General features: G+C 44.7%; 1 protein-coding gene across 2 annotated transcripts in view; it reads right to left on the bottom strand.

Moving 5' to 3' along the window:
* Positions 1–21,149, bottom strand: part of BICD2 (BICD cargo adaptor 2) — a gene marked incomplete at both ends in the record, with an annotated part of 88,698 nt that overhangs the window by 27,830 nt on the left and 39,719 nt on the right. For both annotated transcript variants that reach the window (XM_080350634.1, XM_080350633.1), the window contains one exon: positions 12,746–12,958. In XM_080350634.1, coding sequence (XP_080206760.1) covers positions 12,746–12,958 — 213 coding nt within the window. The remainder of the gene's footprint in view (positions 1–12,745; positions 12,959–21,149) is intronic.

The following is a 21,149-nucleotide window of genomic DNA, read 5'->3' as shown; positions in this document are numbered from 1 at the left end:
GAAACTGGGAGGACTGGAATGAATCTGGGGGCACTGAAGAGTCTCTGAGATCAGAGGACAACTTTTAAAAGCCATCCAAAGCCCATTTTAAAACTGGAATAAGTCAGTTCCTGTCAATGGTCTCATTTCCAAACAGTGATCTCACCACCTATAAAGCTGTGCTGGTTTTGAGCTCTGGGAGCACTAGAGGGGACCCTGCTCCCAATGTGTGTCCCCAGCCACGCTGCTTTGGAGACCTGGGCTCTGCACCTCGGCTCTGGCTGAGCGTGGGAGGCTGGCTGGAAAACGCTGCCCTAAACTTAACGACAACATTATGAATGGCAGTGTGAAACGTTATTATTACAGTCTCCCCCTTCCCGCACTGAATTGCTTGCTAAGAGCAGTTAAACTCCAGCTGCTTTTCAAATATCAAATCTAAATGCTTTGGCAGCTTTCCATGTCCTTCACTGCCACAGAGAAAACATTTAACCCTTCCAAGGCCTGCCAATAAACTCTTAGGTAGCTGCTATCTCTTACCTCCAGAGGGGCTGGTGGAGCCAAGCGCAGCTCCAAGGAGGGTCACTGCCACCCCCAGTGTCCCCAGGCAAACACCCACAGGTGGGTGACGCTCAACAGCAGCCTCGCTCGCTGCTGCACCTGCTGAAAGCTGCCACGGCCTCAGCGAGCAGCTTGTGAGGGGTGTTCTGTGGGCTCTGTTTGTATTTTCAGATGCTAATGAAACAAACTTGAGGTTGTTTCAACAAACCTCCTTAAAGTTGAAATGAGAAGGAAGAAAAACGCTCAGTAACCGAGACGACAGCTCTCTGCATTCAACAGCATGACCGTCATTGCCCCAGGTTTGGGAAGACACAGGAATGTCATCTCCTGGAGGACAGTTGAACTTGGATTTACCCCTGGAAGAGACAAAGTCCAGCTCCCACTGCAGTAACTCTCCCTATGGATGCAAACTAGAAAGGGACTGGAAGGGTAAAGCACGCTTCCAGGACAACAAAATGAACTATAAACCAGAAGCATAAAGAAGCATAAAGAACGTTCACTGCCTCTTCTGTGGTTTTGTCTACAGCCCACACTTGTGGGAATGAAGTAGTACCAAAAAGGTATTTCAATTAGTAACTTGAAATCACATATACATATATATATATATATATTTTTTTTTTCAAGTCAGTTGTGACATCAAACAGTTTTTATATTTCACAGAATGTCAGGGATTGGAAGGGACCTCAGAAGATCATCTAGTTCAATCCCCCTGGCAGAGCAGGATCACCTAGATGATGATAAGATATTTCAGATTGAGACTGCTTATTAAAAGCTAATAACCCAAATCAGGCATTCCCTATATCTGCACTCCTTAACAAAGAACAGCAATGAAAGCTACAAGTGAGATATTGCTCTGCCTGGAGAAATGCGGTGGCTCTAAGGAGGTACAGAACAGGAGGTCACAAAGCCAACTTTGAAACTGTAATTTGCTGAAATTGAGTTCAGGTCCTCGAAAGTTCTCAGGGCTTCATTTCCTGACCAAAGCATATAATCTGGACTCCTCTAATGCACCAGCTGTCTTAGGAGAGTCACACACCTGCAATTCACTGCGATCATTTGGTAGCAAAGCCCAAACAGGCCAGTTCCCCTAACTAGAGATTGGCCTACATCTCTGGTTTTGTGAAGACACTCCGCCTCTCAAGAGCAACCACGCTGCTGGGATATGGCTCGCAATAGATCCACAACAGCCCTCATCGAACAGGGACTATTTTTGGTGAGGTGTGAACTCACCGTGTGCTGAAGCCCCGTGCTGGGACTCAGGGTGCACTGGACCAGCTCTGGCCCCAGAGCCCTGTGCCCAGCCCGGGCCATAGAATCAGAGAATCATTTCAGTTGGAAGAGACTCTCAGAATCATTGAGTCCAACCATAACCTAACCCAGCTCTAGCACTAAACCATGTCCCTAACAACCTCCTCTAAACGCCTTTTAAACCCCTCCAGGGCTGGTGACTCCAGCACTGCCCTGGGCAGCCTGTTCCAATGCCCCACAGCCCTTTGGGGAAGAAATTGTTCCCAGATCCAACCTCAACCTCCCCTGGCGCAACTTGAGGCCGTTTCCTCTGCTCCTGGCGCTTGTTCGTGGGGAGCAGAGCCCGACCCCCCTGGCTCCAAGCTCCTTTCAGGCAGTTCAGAGATCAGAAGGTCTCCCCTCAGCTCCTGTTCTCCAGCTGAACCCCCAGGTCCCTCAGCCGCTCCATCACACTTGTGCTCCAGCCCCTCACCAGCTCCGTTCCCTTCTCTCCACTCGCTCCAGCACCTCAATGGCCTTTTCTTACGATGAGGCAGAGCTGCTGCTGCTGCTCTCGGGCACCAACAGCCTCGGACAGAAGGAGACAGGCCAGCGACCAGGGTGAAAACCTGCAGGAAATCCCTTCTAACACCAGCAGACATTCCCTTGTCAACATCCTGAATAGTCTCGCTTGTCCCTAACCAAGCTAAAACAAGTCTAATGTTTTAGTATTTCCATAAGCCACCTAGAAAAGGTGATAAACTTCTCAACAGTTTTCTCCCTGGTCAAGTTTTTTTCACTGTTGTCACTTTTATTTTTTAAACATCCTTCTGTTAATCAGTGATAAAACTGCACTGTTACCTGCTGTTACGTCCCTTTGCAAGTCCACGTTAACTCTGCCTCATTAGAAACGTCCACAAACCACATCTTTTCAATAAACACAAGTTTCTCATGTTAATTAAAGCCTGTCCTCTTCTTTTACAAGGTCTGTCAAAGACTCATTTATTTTCTTACTCATGTTTCTTACTCTTATATTAAAGGCCTATGTTACAGTTTCCATGAAGGACAGTGTTCCTCGGGCAGGTTTAACCGCACTGCACTGCACCAGCAGGCCCGGAGCAGAGCTCTGCAACTTCAGCGCTAGATACCACAGATCCGTCAGACTTAAAAGAATTTACGATTAAAATAATGTTGACAAAACGTTGAAGTTAATACAGCTATTAAAGATTAGAGGTCTCCTACTGACTTAATTTGGCCATAACTAATTTAAACATAAGGCACGAGATAAAACCTTGGGCTAAATTTATACTTGCAGCATTAGTGGCCTATTTTCACAAGATGCCGCACCTCCTGGATGTGGAAAGTGCTCAGTTTACATTACCCAATCCTATTGAGATACAATCATCTCAAAATCACTGGCTTAGAGCCCCATCACTACTTCAAACAATTTTAATGTGGTCCATCCCGAAGGAGTTATCTATCTAAATTAATTATACCTATGATACTACTTTATGAGTAGCAGAGGCATATGAAAGATTTTGCTTATTATGGAAGTGGTACTTCTTTACAGAAAATCCCATGGAATAGAGGCAAAGGCTGTAATATTAATATCATATGGAAGCCTTATGGAGGCTGGATTAAAATATATATATTTTTCCCTTTACAAGTTCCAGCACGGTTCCTGCTGCCAAACTGGGATCACTCAGCATTCCCAATTAAAAGTTGTTTTCTAATCTAGCAGCAACATTTTCTAGTAACACTTCACATCCAACACACTGACTTGCACACAGTTGCACAAATTGCAAGTATCTGCAGTGCAAAATCGATCTAAATGAAGTTGCTGTGTATAACTTGCATGAAACTAAAGGTGGTGGTGAGAAAAAAGGATCGAGTGAAAAGGGATGGAGAGCAAGGACAGAGCTGTGGGAGATCCGTCTGGGCACAACCCCAGCTGCTGCCATATCCCAGGCTGTATTTCTGCTTTCCAACAGACAAACTGAAGGTTACAACAGGAGCAGGACTCAAGCAGCCCAGATTTTCTTTCAGCGGCCTTGTTTACCACTTAGCAGGGCAGAATTAATAACTTTCTGATGACTTAATAAAATTACTTCATATATACTAGGACTAAATGATGAAATTTCCTTCCCTTTTCACAGTTGTACTTGAGACAGTGTGTTACATCTAGCTTGGACTCTACAGAAATAAACAGATGTGCGACACGGCAATTGGATCTTTGTCAAATAATGACTACATGTTGCTTCCAGAGATTTCCTTTGTCTCATGACGCTTATCTTAGAGCTACAAGAGGCTTTGAAAAGCCAAAAGCTCTGCAGGGTCAGTAGTTCTGAATGTATTTATGCCACACCAGCCTCTTCCTTGCAGGACACGCTTTGGAGGGAGCACGTGTTGTATACCAGTTGTATACCAGTCATCAGCAAGATACTGTTTTGTTCCAGTCGCACTCAAAAGTGCACGATCTGTGCCTCTTAGAGGGCCACTGACCTATATTTTCATAAAGCAATTAAAAAAATAAATCTTTGGCCATATAAGAGTAACACACTGCCCTCTTTCTATAAGCACTGTTTCCATAAACCACACTAAAATTATAGTGTATAAAAATCTACATGTAGGCAATACTGGCAGCAGCAAAATAGAACAGTCTCTGCATCACACAAAAAGCAATGTGCATGGACCCCAGGCCAGTTTTTCCTTCCACAAGAGTTTTTGTCTAAATTCCTCTGAACTCCAATGGTTGAGACATAGATACGACCAAACAGCTCTGTTAGAATAACCACAGAACATACATAGGCATTATTAAGACACAAAAAGGACAAGTCTCCATTCTAGATTCTGCATTTTAGGGCAAAATACCATGACAGCAGAAGTGGCAGTGCCCTATTCTGGGAAGTAGTTGGCAGTGTCTGTGCTGACAGGCCCATCTATATTGCCTGGTAGCCACCAGCTGTCCCAACTAATACCTGCTGTTTTCATATTGGCCATGCTACTGTAACACTAAGAACTTCCTTGGATATTCTAAAAACCAGATCTAAAAACCAGTAATTTATCACAGAATCCCAGAATGTCAGGGGTTGAAGGGACCTGGAAAGCTCATCCAGTGCAATCCCCCCATGGAGCAGGAACACCCAGATGAGGTTACACAGGAAGGTGTCCAGGCGGGTTGGAATGTCTGCAGAGAAGGAGACTCCACAACCCCCTGGGCAGCCTGGGCCAGGCTCTGACACCCTCACCAGGAACAAGTTTCTTCTCAGATTTCAGTGGAACCTCCTGTGTTCCAGTTTGCACCCATTGCCCCTTGTCCTGTCACTGGTTGTCACCGAGAAGAGCCTGGCTCCATCCTCCTGACACTGCCCCTTTCCATATTGATCTCATGAATGAGTCCCCCCTCAGTGTCCTCTTGTCCAGCTCCAGAGCCCCAGCTCCCTCAGCCTTTCCTCACACGGGAGATGCTCCACTCCCTTCAGCATCTTGGTGGCTGCGCTGGACTCTCTCCAGTAGTTCCCTGTCCTGCTGGAACTGAGAGGCCACAGCTGGACACAAGATTCCAGGTGTGGTCTCCCCAGGGCAGAGCAGAGGGGCAGGAGAACCTCTTTGACCTACTGACCACTCCTTTCTAACCCACCCCAGGTACCATTTGCCTTCCTGGCCACAAGGGTCCAGTGCTGGCAGGTTATCAGGTTGAAATCAGCCATCTTTTCAATCTTCTTTCAGGATTTCCCCTTCAGACCTGGCTACGTGAGCACCGCTTGGGCTGGTGCCAGTCTGACACAGCACAGGCGTCCATGGGTCAGGGAAATGCCAACTGTCTCGGGTTTCTCCCATCTGCTTCACTTTTAGAGCAGCAGACACCTCCCTCTGGGCAACCAAATACTAAGCAGTAGCAGGGGTTAATGAGTTAGCTATGCTCACTAATTAAATAAAGGGAGAGAACACCATGCAATGCCAATTATAAAAATCTGATAGCCTTCTTCATCTGCAGGTGATCCGTTGGCCATTATGGCGAGAGAAACTTGATATGTTATGACCTCAAACTTACTTCACCTAAAAAAACCCTAAACTTGAAAAACAAAATATGGGGGGAAAAAAAAATAATGGATCCTGATAGTCACAAGGGCATCAACAGCACAGCCACACTATTTCCGACACCACAGGCACATCCCCAGCCGGCTCTTTGTGCTGTGCCCGAGCAATGTTTGTCACAAGCCACATTCTTAAAACCTACCATATGTGACTTGAAAAACAATCTCAGGGTGCAGTTCTGAGTTGATTTATCAGCACAGAAGCACTAGGTGAAACAAAGGAATTACCCCCCAAGCACATTACAATTACAGTACTGCTTTGAAGCATACTGTGGTACATGCTCTTTCCTATTTTCAAAAAATGCCACCAAATCTTGCTGGGACAGGTTGCCAAGGGTCACCTACTTCATGGAAGCCGTGCCAAGCAAACAAAGCGATCTCCCTGCTTCTGCGTCCTAACATCACACTGCACTCAGCAGGAAAAAACAAACCAACCCAACAAACCAACCTCCCACCTCTTTAATTAATTTGCAAAGTAACTTCAAGCCATTGTTTCACTCATTAGAGAGTTTCCAGCTACTTCGCCAACTGTGCCTTTTGATTTTACATCCGTTAAAAGCTTACAGCTGCATACAAGAGACTTGTTCCCTCCAGTGCTCTTGCCAGTCAGAAACCATGAGCAGAATAAAGGTCGCAATGAAGGCTGTGAGGAGCCACGACTGAAGAGGAAGACTTATCCTGCTATTTCTGCACCCATAGGTACCCAGCAATTTAATTAGAACAATGAAAAGATCCCCAAGCGAGCGTGTTACCAGCTTAATTCCCAAACAATACAGTATTGGGGAATCTTAACTAATTGAAACTCTGAGAATCACATTTAGAGTTTTATAATGTCAAAAGAATAAGAATTTATTTTAATATTTCTTTAAAATCTGAAAATACGCAGTGTTCAAATGGTGACTTTCAGTGCACCCGCTTTCAGTATTAATTCATTTTTGGACACGGAGTTTCTAGGCAGCAGCCACGACAGCAAGAGAAACGCTGTTGTTAACATCTTTCCTCTGAATATATCAGCGCACAACAACAAAAGAGAAATCACGAGCAGATGCCTCCTTGAATACGTGCAAAGCACACCAACCGAATCTCCGCAACCATTCGTCTTCTTCGGAACGGATTTTTATTGTGTTTCAAATGCCTAAAAACGACAGTATTTTTGTAAAAATACTCAGCTCTCATAGCTCTTTGGGGAAAAAAAGGGAAAATAAAGGAAGCTGTCAGTATAAAAAGCAACTACAATGAAAATAAAAAGGTGGGAAGAGAACAGCTGGCAGGCGCGGCCGCCTGCAACGTGCAGCTATCGCAGCGGCAGTGCCGCCTCCGAACCTCCCGCACCGCACAAAAGGCAGGTTTTACCAAATAAATACAACAAAACTATTCACACTGTGACCCTTCTCATTCTTTCAACACCTTAAAGGACAAGAAATCCAGTCCTGCACGCTAAATGTGATGCCTTCAAGAAGCGAGCTCGGCACTGCTTTGCTTTTGGAAATGGAGCTTTACCAATGTGCAAACAGCCACTTTTACATTTGGGGCACGTTTAGCTGCTGATTTCCAGCCAGGCTGCTCTCTTCAGATATAACTCTTGCAGTTTGTTTTAGCATTATTTAAATACGCTTCTGTATGCACAGTTTAAAAAGCCAGCAATGAATCACGGAATATCTTCTATGCGCTGCTGTGGGCTGTTATTGGAGCATTACACCTGGGCTCAGAAAGGACAGGAAAATCCACAGGCATTCGGCTCTGCAAAACCCCTTTGTGCTCAGAGCCTTTTCCATTAGAAGCTGAGGATTGCCACAGGAACAAGGAGAAATGGGGGAGAAACATCTTTATCCCCAGAGCCTTACACTGAAAGCCTCATCACGCTGCTGCCTTACGCTCAAATTCAGTGCTGATAAATACATGGATTCCTATGAGCTTTCAGGGCAAGAAAAGACGATGTACAAATGCACCAGCCTCCTGCAGCCTCTCCTGTGCAACATACGGGAATAGCAGTAAGTGGTATGCAAGGCTGAAACATAAAACCACCCACAAATTCCTGGCACAGAGGCTTTCTAGCAGTGCTTACTATATTCTGCAATGAAGAGATGACATTGTTTTGTTCGCTGAAGAATAAACACATCAGGGCTGGTTGGTTAGTTTTTTAGGTTTAATCTGAGAGCATGGGTGAGCTTCACAGGCCATAAACTTAGTGAAGGAAATTATTTACGGGATTTGACTGGAGCATGAGGGTTGTTAGAGTCACTTGAGACTCCAGAAAACCAAACTCATGACCGATTCCGCCCATGTCAGGCAAGACAAAACTGACAGGTCTTTATAGGTCTCCATTCTGGGTAGCCTTTTTCTCTAGGGTTAAAAACAAAGAAACAAACAAAACCCCAGGACAAACAATTGGGTGTCTGTGTTCAACACAGACCTGAAAATCTCAGCATCATCCACAGAAAAGAGAGGGAGAATCCCCTGCGCACAGCAGGGCCAGGTCACTGCACGGTGTGCATTGTCCTTCAGATTGGCACACACTTTCTTGATAAAGCAAATAATGCAGAACAAGAAAGTTTCTTCGTAACAAACCTCAAAAAAACAGCTTCCATTTTATAGTCTCGGAGGAATAAAATTACTCATACACTGCTGATAACTTTAAAAAACATACTATTTAGTCTATATTCTATTTTACCATATCACGTCAGCTATTTTTCTTCACAGGTAAAACCACACACATTAAAATCTATTTCCTTCTTTAGTTTACATAATCAGAACAGCTTTACTTCCCTGGGAAAGAGTCGCTCACTTGTTTTTCAGCTTCTGTCTGCTAGGCACAGCCACCTCATGACTTCACAGCCAAATCACGCTATGAAATCTGTTTGGGTGCCACTAAACACAGGAGAGATGAAAGCAGATTAAAAAGGAATGGCAATTAGCAATTACTCAGGAGCAATTACTCCTTCATTGCCTCCTCCAGGACACAGGAGCTGCTGAGCTAGCTAATGTCAGCACTAAAACTCATCATCCGTAACCACCCTGCCGGCCTGTCTCAACAGGCCAGAGTTAGATAAGTCACCTGAAAACGTCAAAACCGCTTGTGTCTGCTGCAGCAGCTCCAGGTGCACCCAGTGTCACTTCTCCTTCCCAAACCAACTCAATGCTTCCGTGCAAGTGTCCTAACAAGACACAAAAGGAACGACGGCACCTTGAACACGCAGTCTTGAACGCGTTTCCAACCGACACGGGTCTGCTTGGTTCCAAGGTGCCTCCGGAGCTGCTGCCCGGTGCCCTCGACCATCCTCCTCCTGCCACTACTAAGGACTGACCAGATTCTTCCAAAAAAGCCCCAGCAACAGCAAAACTCCATGTGCTATCAAATAGCTACAAAACAGCAGATAAAGCCTTTTGCAGCCAGCCCTCACAAGCAGGTCTCCCTTAAAAATAAATCAGATATTCAGCGTCAGATGATTTCCTTCCTGACTGTTTCTTTTTCTTGACTTTTAAACTTTTAGTTTTGACAGGAGGAGCCCTCTGCCTCGCCAGGGGACACACAATCAAGCATTTTCCACATCCTTCCTCTTTTCTGTGTCCAATCCAGAACGACTGCAATGGAAGTAAATTTTCCTGTTCCCCCAGACATCTTGCAAGTCCATTCTTTTGATAGGCAATAATATGGGACATCCAAAATACAGACTATAAAGACTACATCTGCCTACAAACATTCTCCATGACAAGATGGAGAAGAGCCACAGTATTTTTGCCTTCCTCAGCAGTCAGAACAAACAAAGGGAGGAATTTCCACTATGTCTCTGTGGTATAAAGCAGTAGATTGTATTCCACCTTCATCCTCAATGCGTTCAGATGACAGCATCATTCTTCACAGCACGGGCTCCTCGGACTAACTCAACATCAGATTTTTTACAGCAGCCTAAAACTAAGCACAGCAACAGGGACTGGGGAAAACCACGCTGCTTATCCTGCTCACTAGCTTACAACAGCCACAACATGTTCTCCTTGATTCCTCTTGCACAACGCTTTCAAAATGAATATGCTATTAGATGTATAAATCATCACAGGAGGCCTGTGTGTTTCCTCCTGTTTCCACTTACCTGGACAACAAGGGTGAAGTAGCAACCCTTTGAACTTGTGCCACTTCCTACTGCATCGTATGAGAGAAAGGCCAAGTTCCTTAAGAGGGTCATGTTGGCTTGGCTTTTTTGTGGGCCAGGAGAAGGTTGATATGTCTGTTCACATATCCTGTCTCACTGTTCCCTACTAGTACTTATAAGACAAACGAAATCAAAATGCAATATACAAATAGGCATCTTCAGAGGAAAAGAATCCCATACCACACATGGTCAATTGGTGCAGACATTTTCATTTTAAAACTAAAGCTTTCATGCCATTTCTTTTCCTCTTCCATACCTCTTCACCTCACCATAATTTATCAGCAGCAGAACAAACAGCTAGGCTAAAAAAGGGAAGGAAAGAGGAATGCATGTACTGAGATGCTGGTTAATCTCGTTATCAATCATCTGGATGAGAGGATCGAGTGCACCCTCGATAAGTTTGGAGATGACACCAAGCTGGGTGTGAGTGTAGATGTGCTGGAGGGTGGGAAGGCCATACAGAGGGATCTGAACCAGCTGGATTGATGGGCTGAAGCCAATTGTCTGAGGGTCAACAAAGGCAAGTGCCGGGTCCTGCACTTGGGTCACAACAACCCCATGAACGCTCCAGGCTGGGGAAGAGACGCTGGAAAGTCTCCAGTGGAAAAGGCCCTGGGGGTGTTGGTGACAGCGGCTGAACATGAGCCAGTGTGTGCCCAGGTGGCCAAAAGGCCACCAGCATCCTGGCTGGTACCAGCACTGGTGTGGCCAGCAGGCCCAGGGCAGTGACCGTCCCTGTGCTGGCACTGGGGGTTCACCTGGAGAACAGGAGCTGAGGGGAGACCTTCTGATCTCTGAACTGCCTGAAAGGAGCTTGGAGCCAGGGGGGGTCGGGCTCTGCTCCCCAGGAACAAGCGCCAGGAGCAGAGGAAACGGCCGCAAGTTGCGCCAGGGGAGGTTGAGGTTGGATGTGGGGAACAATTTCTTCCCCACAGGGCTGTGGGGCATTGGAACAGGCTGCCCAGGACAGTGCTGGAGTCACCAGCCCTCGGGGGCTGGACAGACAAACAGATGAGGTTCTCAGGACATGGGGCAGTGCCAGAGTGAGGTTATAGTCGGACTCAATGACATTAAAGGACTTTTCCAAACAAAATGATTCTATGAGATGACACAAAGCGACATTCAGATAAACCCCTAACTACAAGATTCCATTTATTTATCATATTAAGTTTCGATTTTTATTTTTCTCTAACTGAGTTCAGTTTCCAATCCAAGTTTCAAATCAGTCACATCCAGTTAATTATCATCAGCCTTTATTTCTAATCAAGTAACTAAACGCATCTTTCCACATTTAGCAGAAGACCTTAAAGTCTTAAAAAAAAGTCTTCACAAGAAAACTGACATCGCGCATTTTCCATCTTCCTGCACTGTTCAGTTCGCACCGGGGTCCATCTCTCACGTTTGCACACAAGCGTGTGTGGGTGAGGTGGAAGGACAAAGCAAAAGAAAAAACACACCCACACCCTAAAACCTTTCAAACAGCTCGTCTGAGGGTTGTGTAAAGCAAAACGCAGCTCCAAGTAAAGGTGGCTGAAAAGTGCCAGTATCTAGAAGGAAAAATTGCCTTCAGCTGCAGTGATGCAGGGAGCGGGATGGAAACCTGCCCATCAGCAAGCTTTCGAGTGGCGGGTGGGATCCATTACGGACACGATGCTGCCTTTGGGTGGAGAGCTTTTCTTTTAAGCTGTTCTTAAAGGTTAGAAATATAGACAAGATTTGTGTGTGTGTGCTTGCAGGGACAGGTTCCTTCATGTGGCCTGATTCCAGCTCTGTTATCCCACAGTCAGGACCCATGGAACTATAGGAGGGCTTGAGTGGTCCATTGGATCACCTCTGACAATTTGCCCTACAAATCTTCTCTGTTGTACCTTAAAGAGAGGATGTGTTGAACTCCCACATCTCCACAGAAGTAACCCATGTTTCCCCGTGAATTTTACCACCACATATTTGTTACTATGTCCTAAAGAAATTAAATCAGACACTCCTGATTCTCAGCTGTGGTGACATAGAGTATGTTGAGATTAACACGTGGGCTCTTAGAGGACCCCAACTCCTGGCAGGGGAGCCCAGGCAATTATCTCCCGGTCAGACAAGACTTGTACCCAGCACTTTAAAGGAAGGTGCAAGAAAGTTCATGAGTAATAATTGCGGATTGTTTACCACATCATCTGCAGTTCACAGTCTCTCTAACTTTTACCCAGTTTAAATTTGAGCAATGGTCTGAGCTCTCAAAACAATCTTTTCTGCATCAGTGCCACAGAGACTCTTGCTGAGCTACAGATTTCATAAGTAATTAAACTTTTAAAGTCAATTTTTCAGTGATTATTTCTCCTCAGAAACAGACAGAACAATAAAAGGTCAAAGATACTTTGAGGTAGTAAATTAAGCAACCTATGAAAAAAGTAAAACACATCACTTTCTCGAGAGAAAACACATGACTATGCATTTTACTACTACACCTTTTGTGCAATTCAGTGTTTTGTCAGAACCACTGTGGGCACAACAGGTAGGTTCAGTGGATGGAACCAGAAAGCTGGATTTACTGGACTGCTGAATTACAGCTTTGGTTGGATGTAATAACTTGCTGAAGTCTCAGGGAGACAACCCATCTTAGCAGCTGCCAGCAGTATTAAGCAGATACCAATCAGCTCAAGAATCTTCCTTATTTTGGTTACACAGCACAAGAAAACATAACCACAATACAAACCGTGGTGCACACTGTGCACCTTCACTTACCTCTTTCAGTTCCTGTGCAACAGAATTAAGGCGTTCATTTTCAGACTGAGTGTTGGCAAGGACGTTTCGGAGCTGCTTCAGTTCTGTCTGTAACTCCATAACTTTCTTCATGTAGTACTCTTCCTTGGTGGCCGATTCCTGAATCAAGGTCTCCTCTCTGCTCTCTCCATCTGCTGCTACCTTCTTGTGGTTGGTGTGGGCCTGCCCGAAAGCCTAGGAGAGTCAGAAAACAGAGCTTTTACTAGGAAACTCAGAATTTTGCCTATGTAACTTCCATTGTAAATAGCTGAGAGTATTTACCCTCATATTTCTTTGATGCAAAACAATGCAATGCTTTCCTACACCCTCCTCTTCTGGGATCAGACCTTTAAATGCTGTCAAGTGGTGATCATGGGGCTCTTTAAAGTAACACATAGCACCCAAACAGTGTTTTGTGATACACGTAGAACCTCATATAAACCCTTGTGGGAGGGAAAAAGAAGGTATCAGTTTGAGTTTGCTGTTAAAGCAAGATTTTGGTTTTCAACAAGACAACTGCAAGATGACCAGACACTCCTGCACATGCATATTCTCTATAGTTGGGTCGGTCTCCTGCAAAAATTGAATCGCTGTGAAGAGATTGAGTATAAAGAGCCTGTTCATTTCTCAGGCTGGGAGCACACTCACTCTTCCTCATCCAGCCACACCAAGGAACATTATCACCACCCTCAGCTGCTGGTGGCTGGAGATTACTGCCCCGTTAACCCCGCTAACCCCAGCCAGGTCAGCAGGGCGGCTGCGGAGCCCGGTTAAGCCGGCGTGGGTCACTCTGGCTGAAGCGGGTCAGTGACGCTCACCGCGCCAGCTCTGCCACCTGCGCTCCCAGACGGCATCTCGGCAGCGCCGCTAAGGGACTTAGAGGCAGCTCACACATCTGACCTCTTCAGCATAGTGTGCTCCCAATCAGGCCTCTGATTCACCCTTTTACCTCCTCCTGCTTCTTTTTGGGGGTTCTCATTCTGCTTAAAGCTCTACCAGGCGACGCGCCGAGCTGCAGCGCTTTTCAAGACAGGAGCACCAGCCCGTATTGACACCCCATTTAAGAAACCCATCAGTGGCTTTCACTAATAGATGTTATAAAGGAAAGAGTTTAACGTTTCACATAGGTATATATTAGTAACACACAGCCTGGCAGATGGACCCAAGTCAATGAGATTAATGAACGCAAGCTTTTAAGTGCTGCATGTGCCTGCAATGCAACCCAGCCCAGGATGTATTTGGAGCTTTCAGGTACCACAGCATCTTTTGGGATGCCAGCATCCATATGGCAGATTTTCATAGCCAACATTAATACCAGGAGTGAAGCCAGGTCAAGGACAGATCAGCATCTCACAAAACTCCTTGTCTAGTCATGTGTTGCGTTTTTCAATTAATCATCTTTTGCTAGCTCTTCAAAAATATACTGTCAATGCAGAGGAAAAATCTGCTTTGAAGAGAAGCAGATTGCAGTATTTTATTACCTCTGCATGTTAGACCAGATGCAGTAATTACTGAACAGAGCTGAAACATGATAGAATGTGCTAGCCCTGCCTACAGTTAAAGACATCCACATATTGCTCCTATCAGCCTACATTTTATTTCAGATAAGCAATTCAGAGATACAGGAGAGAAATATGCATTGAAGAAATTCTAGCCAGGTTCACTGAGATGACCCAAGGGAAATTAAAAAGTGTCACATTTCAGACAGAAAGTAAAGCACCATCTGTGTAAGTCCTTGTCCAATGAGTTTCAACAAAGCAGCTTAAGAGCCTAATACCTAAGATCGCCATAAATGTTAAAGGGATAGCAAAAAAATGCAAGCTTCTCAAACATGTTGGCTTTTTTTTTCCGTAAAAAACCCCTAAGATCCACTTTCCTAGAGTTGCATTTATTACAAATCTGACCCAGAGAAAGGGACCCTGGGCACTCGTTTGCCCAGTGAAGCGGCACCATGTTCTGGTAGCGGGATGAGCCCATCGCAGCGCAGGACGTGCCAAGCCCCATCTGATCCGCCAGCCCACGTGGGATTCAATCCAGGAGCTCAGGAACACCGCTAAGGGAGAAACTCTTGAGAATAACAACTATTCACTCTTCAAACTTTTGCCATAGATGCTCGGCCTTTCTTTAACAACCGAAAGGAAAATGCCATCATTTTGCAGAAATCACTACTGACAGTGAGTATCTGAACACAGAAATTGCCATAGCAGATGAGACTGGGTTTTTTAATCCAATATCCTGTCCCCTACAGAGGCTAATGCAGACACTTCAGAGAAAGGTGCAAGAAAGCTCATAATCTCCCAGAACTGGTGATTGGCTCAAGCCTTGAAGCAGAATGCTTAATGCAAATTTGGAAGAGCTACTAACATTTAGCTATCCATGTAAAATAACCCCTTATTTTTCATGGTTTTATGCATTTTTGGTCTCAATGAAATTCTACAGAAATAAATTCTGTATTTTAAATCATGCTCTCACATGACCGTTTTTTGTCAGTTTACAAGTTTCCCACATTTTCATAAAAGAGAATGCATTTCTGTTCAGAGACTTGAAGGTGTGTTGTTATTCCATGATCCTCGGTCAATCACCCACTGTTTTTCAAGACTCCCATCGCACCCTTCTATTCCCTGCTGAAGATGAGGTGATGTTCAGAAAACTATCACTGCTTTCCATGCCATAAGACAGTTGGTCTCTTTAGAAAGTGCCTTTTCTTATGGCTTGTCCCAACTCACAGAATCCCAGAATGTCAGGGGTTGAAGGGCCCTGGAAAGCTCATCCAGTGCAATCCCCCCATGGAGCAGGAACACCCAGATGAGGTTACACAGGAAGGTGTCCAGGCGGGTTGGAATGTCTGCACAGAAGGAGACTCCACAACCCCCCTGGGCAGCCTGGGCCAGGCTCTGCCACCCTCACCATGAACAAGTTTCTTCTCATCTTTCAGTGGAACCTCCTGTGTTCCAGTTTGCACCCATTGCCCCTTGTCCTATCACTGGTTGTCACCGGAAGAGCCTGGCCTCCTGACACTCCCCCTTTCCATATTGATCCCCATGAATGAGTCCCCCCTCAGTGTCCTCTTGCCCAGCTCCAGAGCCCCAGCTCCCTCAGCCTTTCCTCACACGGGAGATGCTCCACTCCCTCCAGCATCTTGGTGGCTGCGCTGGACTCTCTCCAGCAGTTCCCTGTCCTGCTGGAACTGAGGGGCCACAACTGGACACAAGATTCCAGGTGTGGTCTCCCCAGGGCAGAGCAGAGGGGCAGGAGAACCTCTCTGACCTACTGACCACCCCCTTCTAACCCACCCCAGGTCCCATTGGCTTCCTGGCCACAAGGGCCCAGTGCTGGCTCATGGTCACCCTGCTGTCCCCAGGACCCCCAGCTCCCTTTCCCCTACTAGCCCAAGCACGGGGGATCTGCAGAGCTCAGCTCACAGTGAACAGCTACAGGTCAGGCTCGGGGAGCAGCCCTGCCGAAGGATGCTGCTGCTCTCGGGAAGATCCAGCAGAAGCCCTGCCATTCGCTTGAAGGTATTACTGTCAGGGCTCGGAAAGGTGGGGACAGAACCGATACTGACTGGACTCTGACACTAAACAGAACACAGGCAATTTTCTTCCCTGACATGGTCATCAGGACAGGCAGCCTGGAACAATCCTGTCTGGGTGGATTTATAAGGGAACATTTTAAAAGCACCTCAATTCTAACCAAGTTTTATTCTCTTGTACATACTTAGAAATGACCTTATACACTCATGTTACAAGCCATTTTTGTAACTGTAACAGCCTGTGTGGAACAGGAAATTTAACTTTAACAAAATTGTGTAAAATTACAGGGCAATGCAATTACTTTCCATGGCTACAGCCCAGGCCTGTTTTAAACCAAGCTATTAAAAGGAAAATTGACTTTTTACCCATAATCCTTTATTTACCCAGAAGCCCAGCATCTACTCATCCACTTTTCCTTTAACACTATATAAACCACAGAAATACAAGCCAAATTTACTCTGCTCTTCCTCCTCGTCCAAATCCTCTCTTTCTAGCTACGAAGGTACCAAAACAGTGAAGAAAACTGTTCACAGTTCTATCAGAATGATACTCTTAGGAGTATAATCTCTTCACAAAATAAATGAGCTTCTGACAACTCATTAGCACGCACCTTGCTGGACACGAGGGCTGCAAAGTTCCGTGTTCTGCTGCTTGTTGAGGTATCGAGTGCTTCTCTATCAAGATTAAGATTTCGAACCTGTTTTCAAAGAGTTCCTTCACATGCAGATGTTCACTGATCACATTAAATGCAAAGAATCTCTGAGACACACTTCTTGGTGAGTTTTGAATGCTGCGATTCTCTCAGAATAGCTGCTGTGATACGGGAGATGCAAAGACTGATCTCGGTCATGCTCAACAGCAAGACTCTAGGCCTTGTGGAAACTGGGAATAGTGCTGCTTGCTTTGCCTCTTTCTTTGATCTGTCACTCCAGACCTCTACTTGGCCAAAAGCAGGTCCTAAAAGCAATGAAATTCACCCAAAGTATGCTGGTTATGCTTCCATATTTGCTTTTTATCCAGGGTGCAAGTCGAGACATGCACTGAAACACAGCAAGAATGCAAAGGCAGAGAAAAAGCCTCAGAGATGCTTAATGCAGATGGACTGACAAGAAAAGTGCCACAACCCACCCCCAGAGACCTTCCAGAGGAACGGGCAGCAGAAATAACATTTCCCTCTTACCCAGTCAAAATGATGAGGAGCTTCCTGTGTCATCAAAGAACACACCCAAGAAAGCACAAAAATGTTTCAGTGAAGGAGTTTCATAAGTTGCTTACACTGTCATCTAAAACGGAACTAAAACGTTCTCCATTTAAAGACACAGAGAGCAGAGAAACACAACTGCTTATGCGTGATTTTAAAGATTAAGAGGAAGGAAAATCTTGAATGGGCCCAGGGCTCCACCATACAAATCAGCTTCTGGACAGTGACAAATACCGTGCGTTCCTCCAAACTTACTCTTCATTCGATACACTGAGGATTTTATCACGCAAGTCAAATTAAACAGGAACTGAAGGGATTTGCTGAACTGAGGCTTAAGACCATGGAAATGTAACTTTTGCTTCCTGTATTAAACAGCATAAGGTATTACTGAGGATATCTATAATATTCAGCTTTTAAAAGACATGTTCACCAAATTTTTGTGAGGTAAAAAAAACTAGGGAACACAAGCTAATATAAAAGCACCTCTGTATCACTCTCTAACTGCTGGATCTCTGCGATGTTACCCAAGTCTTTGCACTTCCTAGTTACAATTTACATCCCAATAAATTAAACAATTAATCCTAGTAACATGCAGAGGGGATCGAGGGGGAGAAAGAGTACTTTGGCTTGCAACAAACATGAAAAACATTATATATATATATATACACACACACAGACTTTGCACAAATAATATTTAGCTGGTGTAATTCTTCAGCCTGAACCAAACCAAAATGATCTTTTTAAAGAAAAAGTTACCCTTTTTTTTTTTCCCCTTTTCTCCTTTGCTCGGCTTATCTCACATTCTTTGGTTGCTGTGATAGAAACAGTTGAGAATTAATAGAAGAAAAACCCAACCCAACGAATCAGAAACCAAGGTCAGATCTTCAAGGAGATGCAGGTACTTACTAACCAGTTCATAGGCAGCCTAGAGCCAAGTACTGGGAACCCCATAGAGTTTGCTAATGCCCCTTGATACCCCCACCATTTAGTCCCGTTTTAAACAAGGTGTCTGCTGTTTCACCACAGCTGACCTGAGAACACAGTTTATTCTTTGATAAACTAAAACTCTCTCATACTGATTGTTGGCCCCAGTCACTGAGGAGTTACTCAACAGCTATCTCAGCAGCAGCAGGGGAAAGCAGCATTAAACTATTAGTGATTTTAATGTCTATTCTGTAATTGCTTAAAATTTGCATTTACATATACTCATGAAGTGAAAGCACTGCAAATTTGAGTACATCCCTCTTAGTCTATAGAAGTCCTAACAAGGGCACATAATAAACCCCCCATATAACAGCAAATTGCTTTTAACACGTTGAAATGAATGCTAGCCAAGGATATTTTCAACCTAAGTGGCTTTAATGCTGCACTCAAGTTGCATCATCTGACTGAAAAACAGCAGGGAGGAGGGAGCCGGTGTGCCCAGCATCACCACCCAGCACCCCTGGGTGCTGCTCAGACACAGCTCTTTAATACACCCCCCTGTGCAACCCTGAGAGACAGCCTCTATTCCTTAGTATGTCAAGAACACCAAACCTTTCTTCAATAAACACACATTTTGGGAGTTTCTAAAATCTTCATCTCCATGTGCTGGTAGAGAGGACAGACACGTCAATGAACTGAGGCAGTGGCACATCTTGCAGTGAATGGCACTTCTGCAAAATTTTCATCACATGCACCAGTTCGGTTTCCTTAAATGAAAACAGTTCAAGGGCAACAAAAAAAAGATAAGGAAAAACTCAGGTAAATAATCAATGTTTTCCTTGAGCACAGCTCCTGCTCGCTCACAGCCCTTGGAGTACACAGATTCCCAAACTGGTGAAAATAGACACCAAGAAGAGTCTAAACGATGGGCTTTGGGTTTTTTGGTATTAATGAAATCCATGCAAAACCTTGCACTTCAAAAGCCTTTATTGGTTTACCAACACATATTTCAGTGGGATTTAGCTACAAAAAGCCTCCGAAGGAAAGGTGATCTTGTGCGCAACAGCATTACAATGGAGAGAGCATGTCAGAAGCAGGACCAGCAGGGAAGCGGTGCCACCCGGCTTGTCTTGGATCTGTGCACCCATCAGTTGCAGACCTGGTTAGAACTGAGGGTGCAGAGCCCACCTTCCTTAGGGGATAAAGAGGCACCTATGTGCCCCTTAACAATTTGCTGCCCAAAGCAACTTGCCTGTGGCATTGCCAGTCCAGAACTAGAGTTGCCGGGGCCAAAAGAGTTCACTAATCCTGACTAAAAGGGTTCACTAATACTGACTGCAAATACAGGATGTAAAAGAGGCGTCACTGATTGTATAATAGCTGCTTTTTTATCTGTAGACATACGGAAGAAATAGGAAAATAAGATTCTGAGCACAACGCTAGGAGCAGAGGACAAACACCAGCTTTACAGCAGCAATATACAGAGAAACAGTTAATAAACAAGACTGTGTCAAAGACTCCTGCCGTGGTCCCCAAGATATATCAGACAGCAAAACAAAACACCCAACCCAAAGTCTTCACATACTGATTAGGATCACAGACTTCAAAGGAGTCCATGACAAATGCCATGACCTGAAACTGCTGGGGACAGGACAAACAACACTGTCCTTTTAGGATTCATACACTTTTTAAAAATGTTGGGTAACTGGATGCCTTTGCTACTAATAAAAGTTCATATTTACGTGTCATATCTCATTTCCCTTCTTTTAGAACTGCATGATAGTCACGATGCTTGGCCCTGGCATCCCGCCCTAAGGGCAGGGTGCTACCTCCAGCAATCCTGGTTTTTCAAAAACCTTCATGGACATGCATTACAAACAGCACAACCATCCAGCACCTACAAGCTCCAACTTGCTTTAGACACACAAAACTCCAGCATTGCAGTTTTCAAGATTATGTACTTTAGAGGCTAAGACTTAATTTCCCTACCCTATAGAGCCTAAATGGAGGTGTGCCCAACCTTCCTTTGTTCCCCAACCTTCTCTGTCTCAGACTTCTTCTTTGTACTGTAGGTTATTTTGCTATCTTAAGGGGACATATTGCTTTATTCGCATAAATATGGAGCTAGGAAAGCAAATATAATTACCTGCTTTTTGCTTACCACATATACCCATATAGCGTTAAGGTTTGGTATACAAGCTGTGGATAAGATCGACAGCATATAAAAATCATTAAATCTCTTGGAGACATTTCTTGCTATTGATATTGAATTTTGAGGATGTTTCTCTGCTTATTTCACAAATGTGGTATGATAACAAAAAAGCAAAGAGAGATTTAAAAGATAGAGGTCCGAGATCAATTCTTCAATCATGCCAGTTATCTTTAACTGCAAAGAAATCAGGCAAAATACAACTGTTAATGCAATGGAGAGGAAAAAGAAATGCTAGCTTTGAGTGAATGTTTAACCACAAATCCTTCAGCTGAAGGAGAGTCAAGATGTTAGTAAAGTATTTGCAGTAAAGCAATTAACATTTTATACCTAGCCTGGAATGCAAGCTATGTGTATTTCTGGAGTGACGACAAATTTGCTTTTACACAGTAACAACATCTGAGTGTAGAAGCAAAGGTCAAGACATTTTGGAAAAGTTGAAGTCCAGGCACTGGAGCTTAAGATTGTGTCTAATTGTTAGGGATTGCTGCCTTGTGCTGGTGGCATCGCTCTGCAACT

This window comes from Nesoenas mayeri, assembly GCF_963082525.1.
Source record: "Nesoenas mayeri genome assembly, chromosome: 10".
In the NCBI taxonomy this organism is placed as follows: Eukaryota; Metazoa; Chordata; class Aves; order Columbiformes; family Columbidae; genus Nesoenas; species Nesoenas mayeri.
Note: the sequence above shows the minus strand (reverse complement) of the source record. Positions and strands in the feature narration are given on the sequence as shown.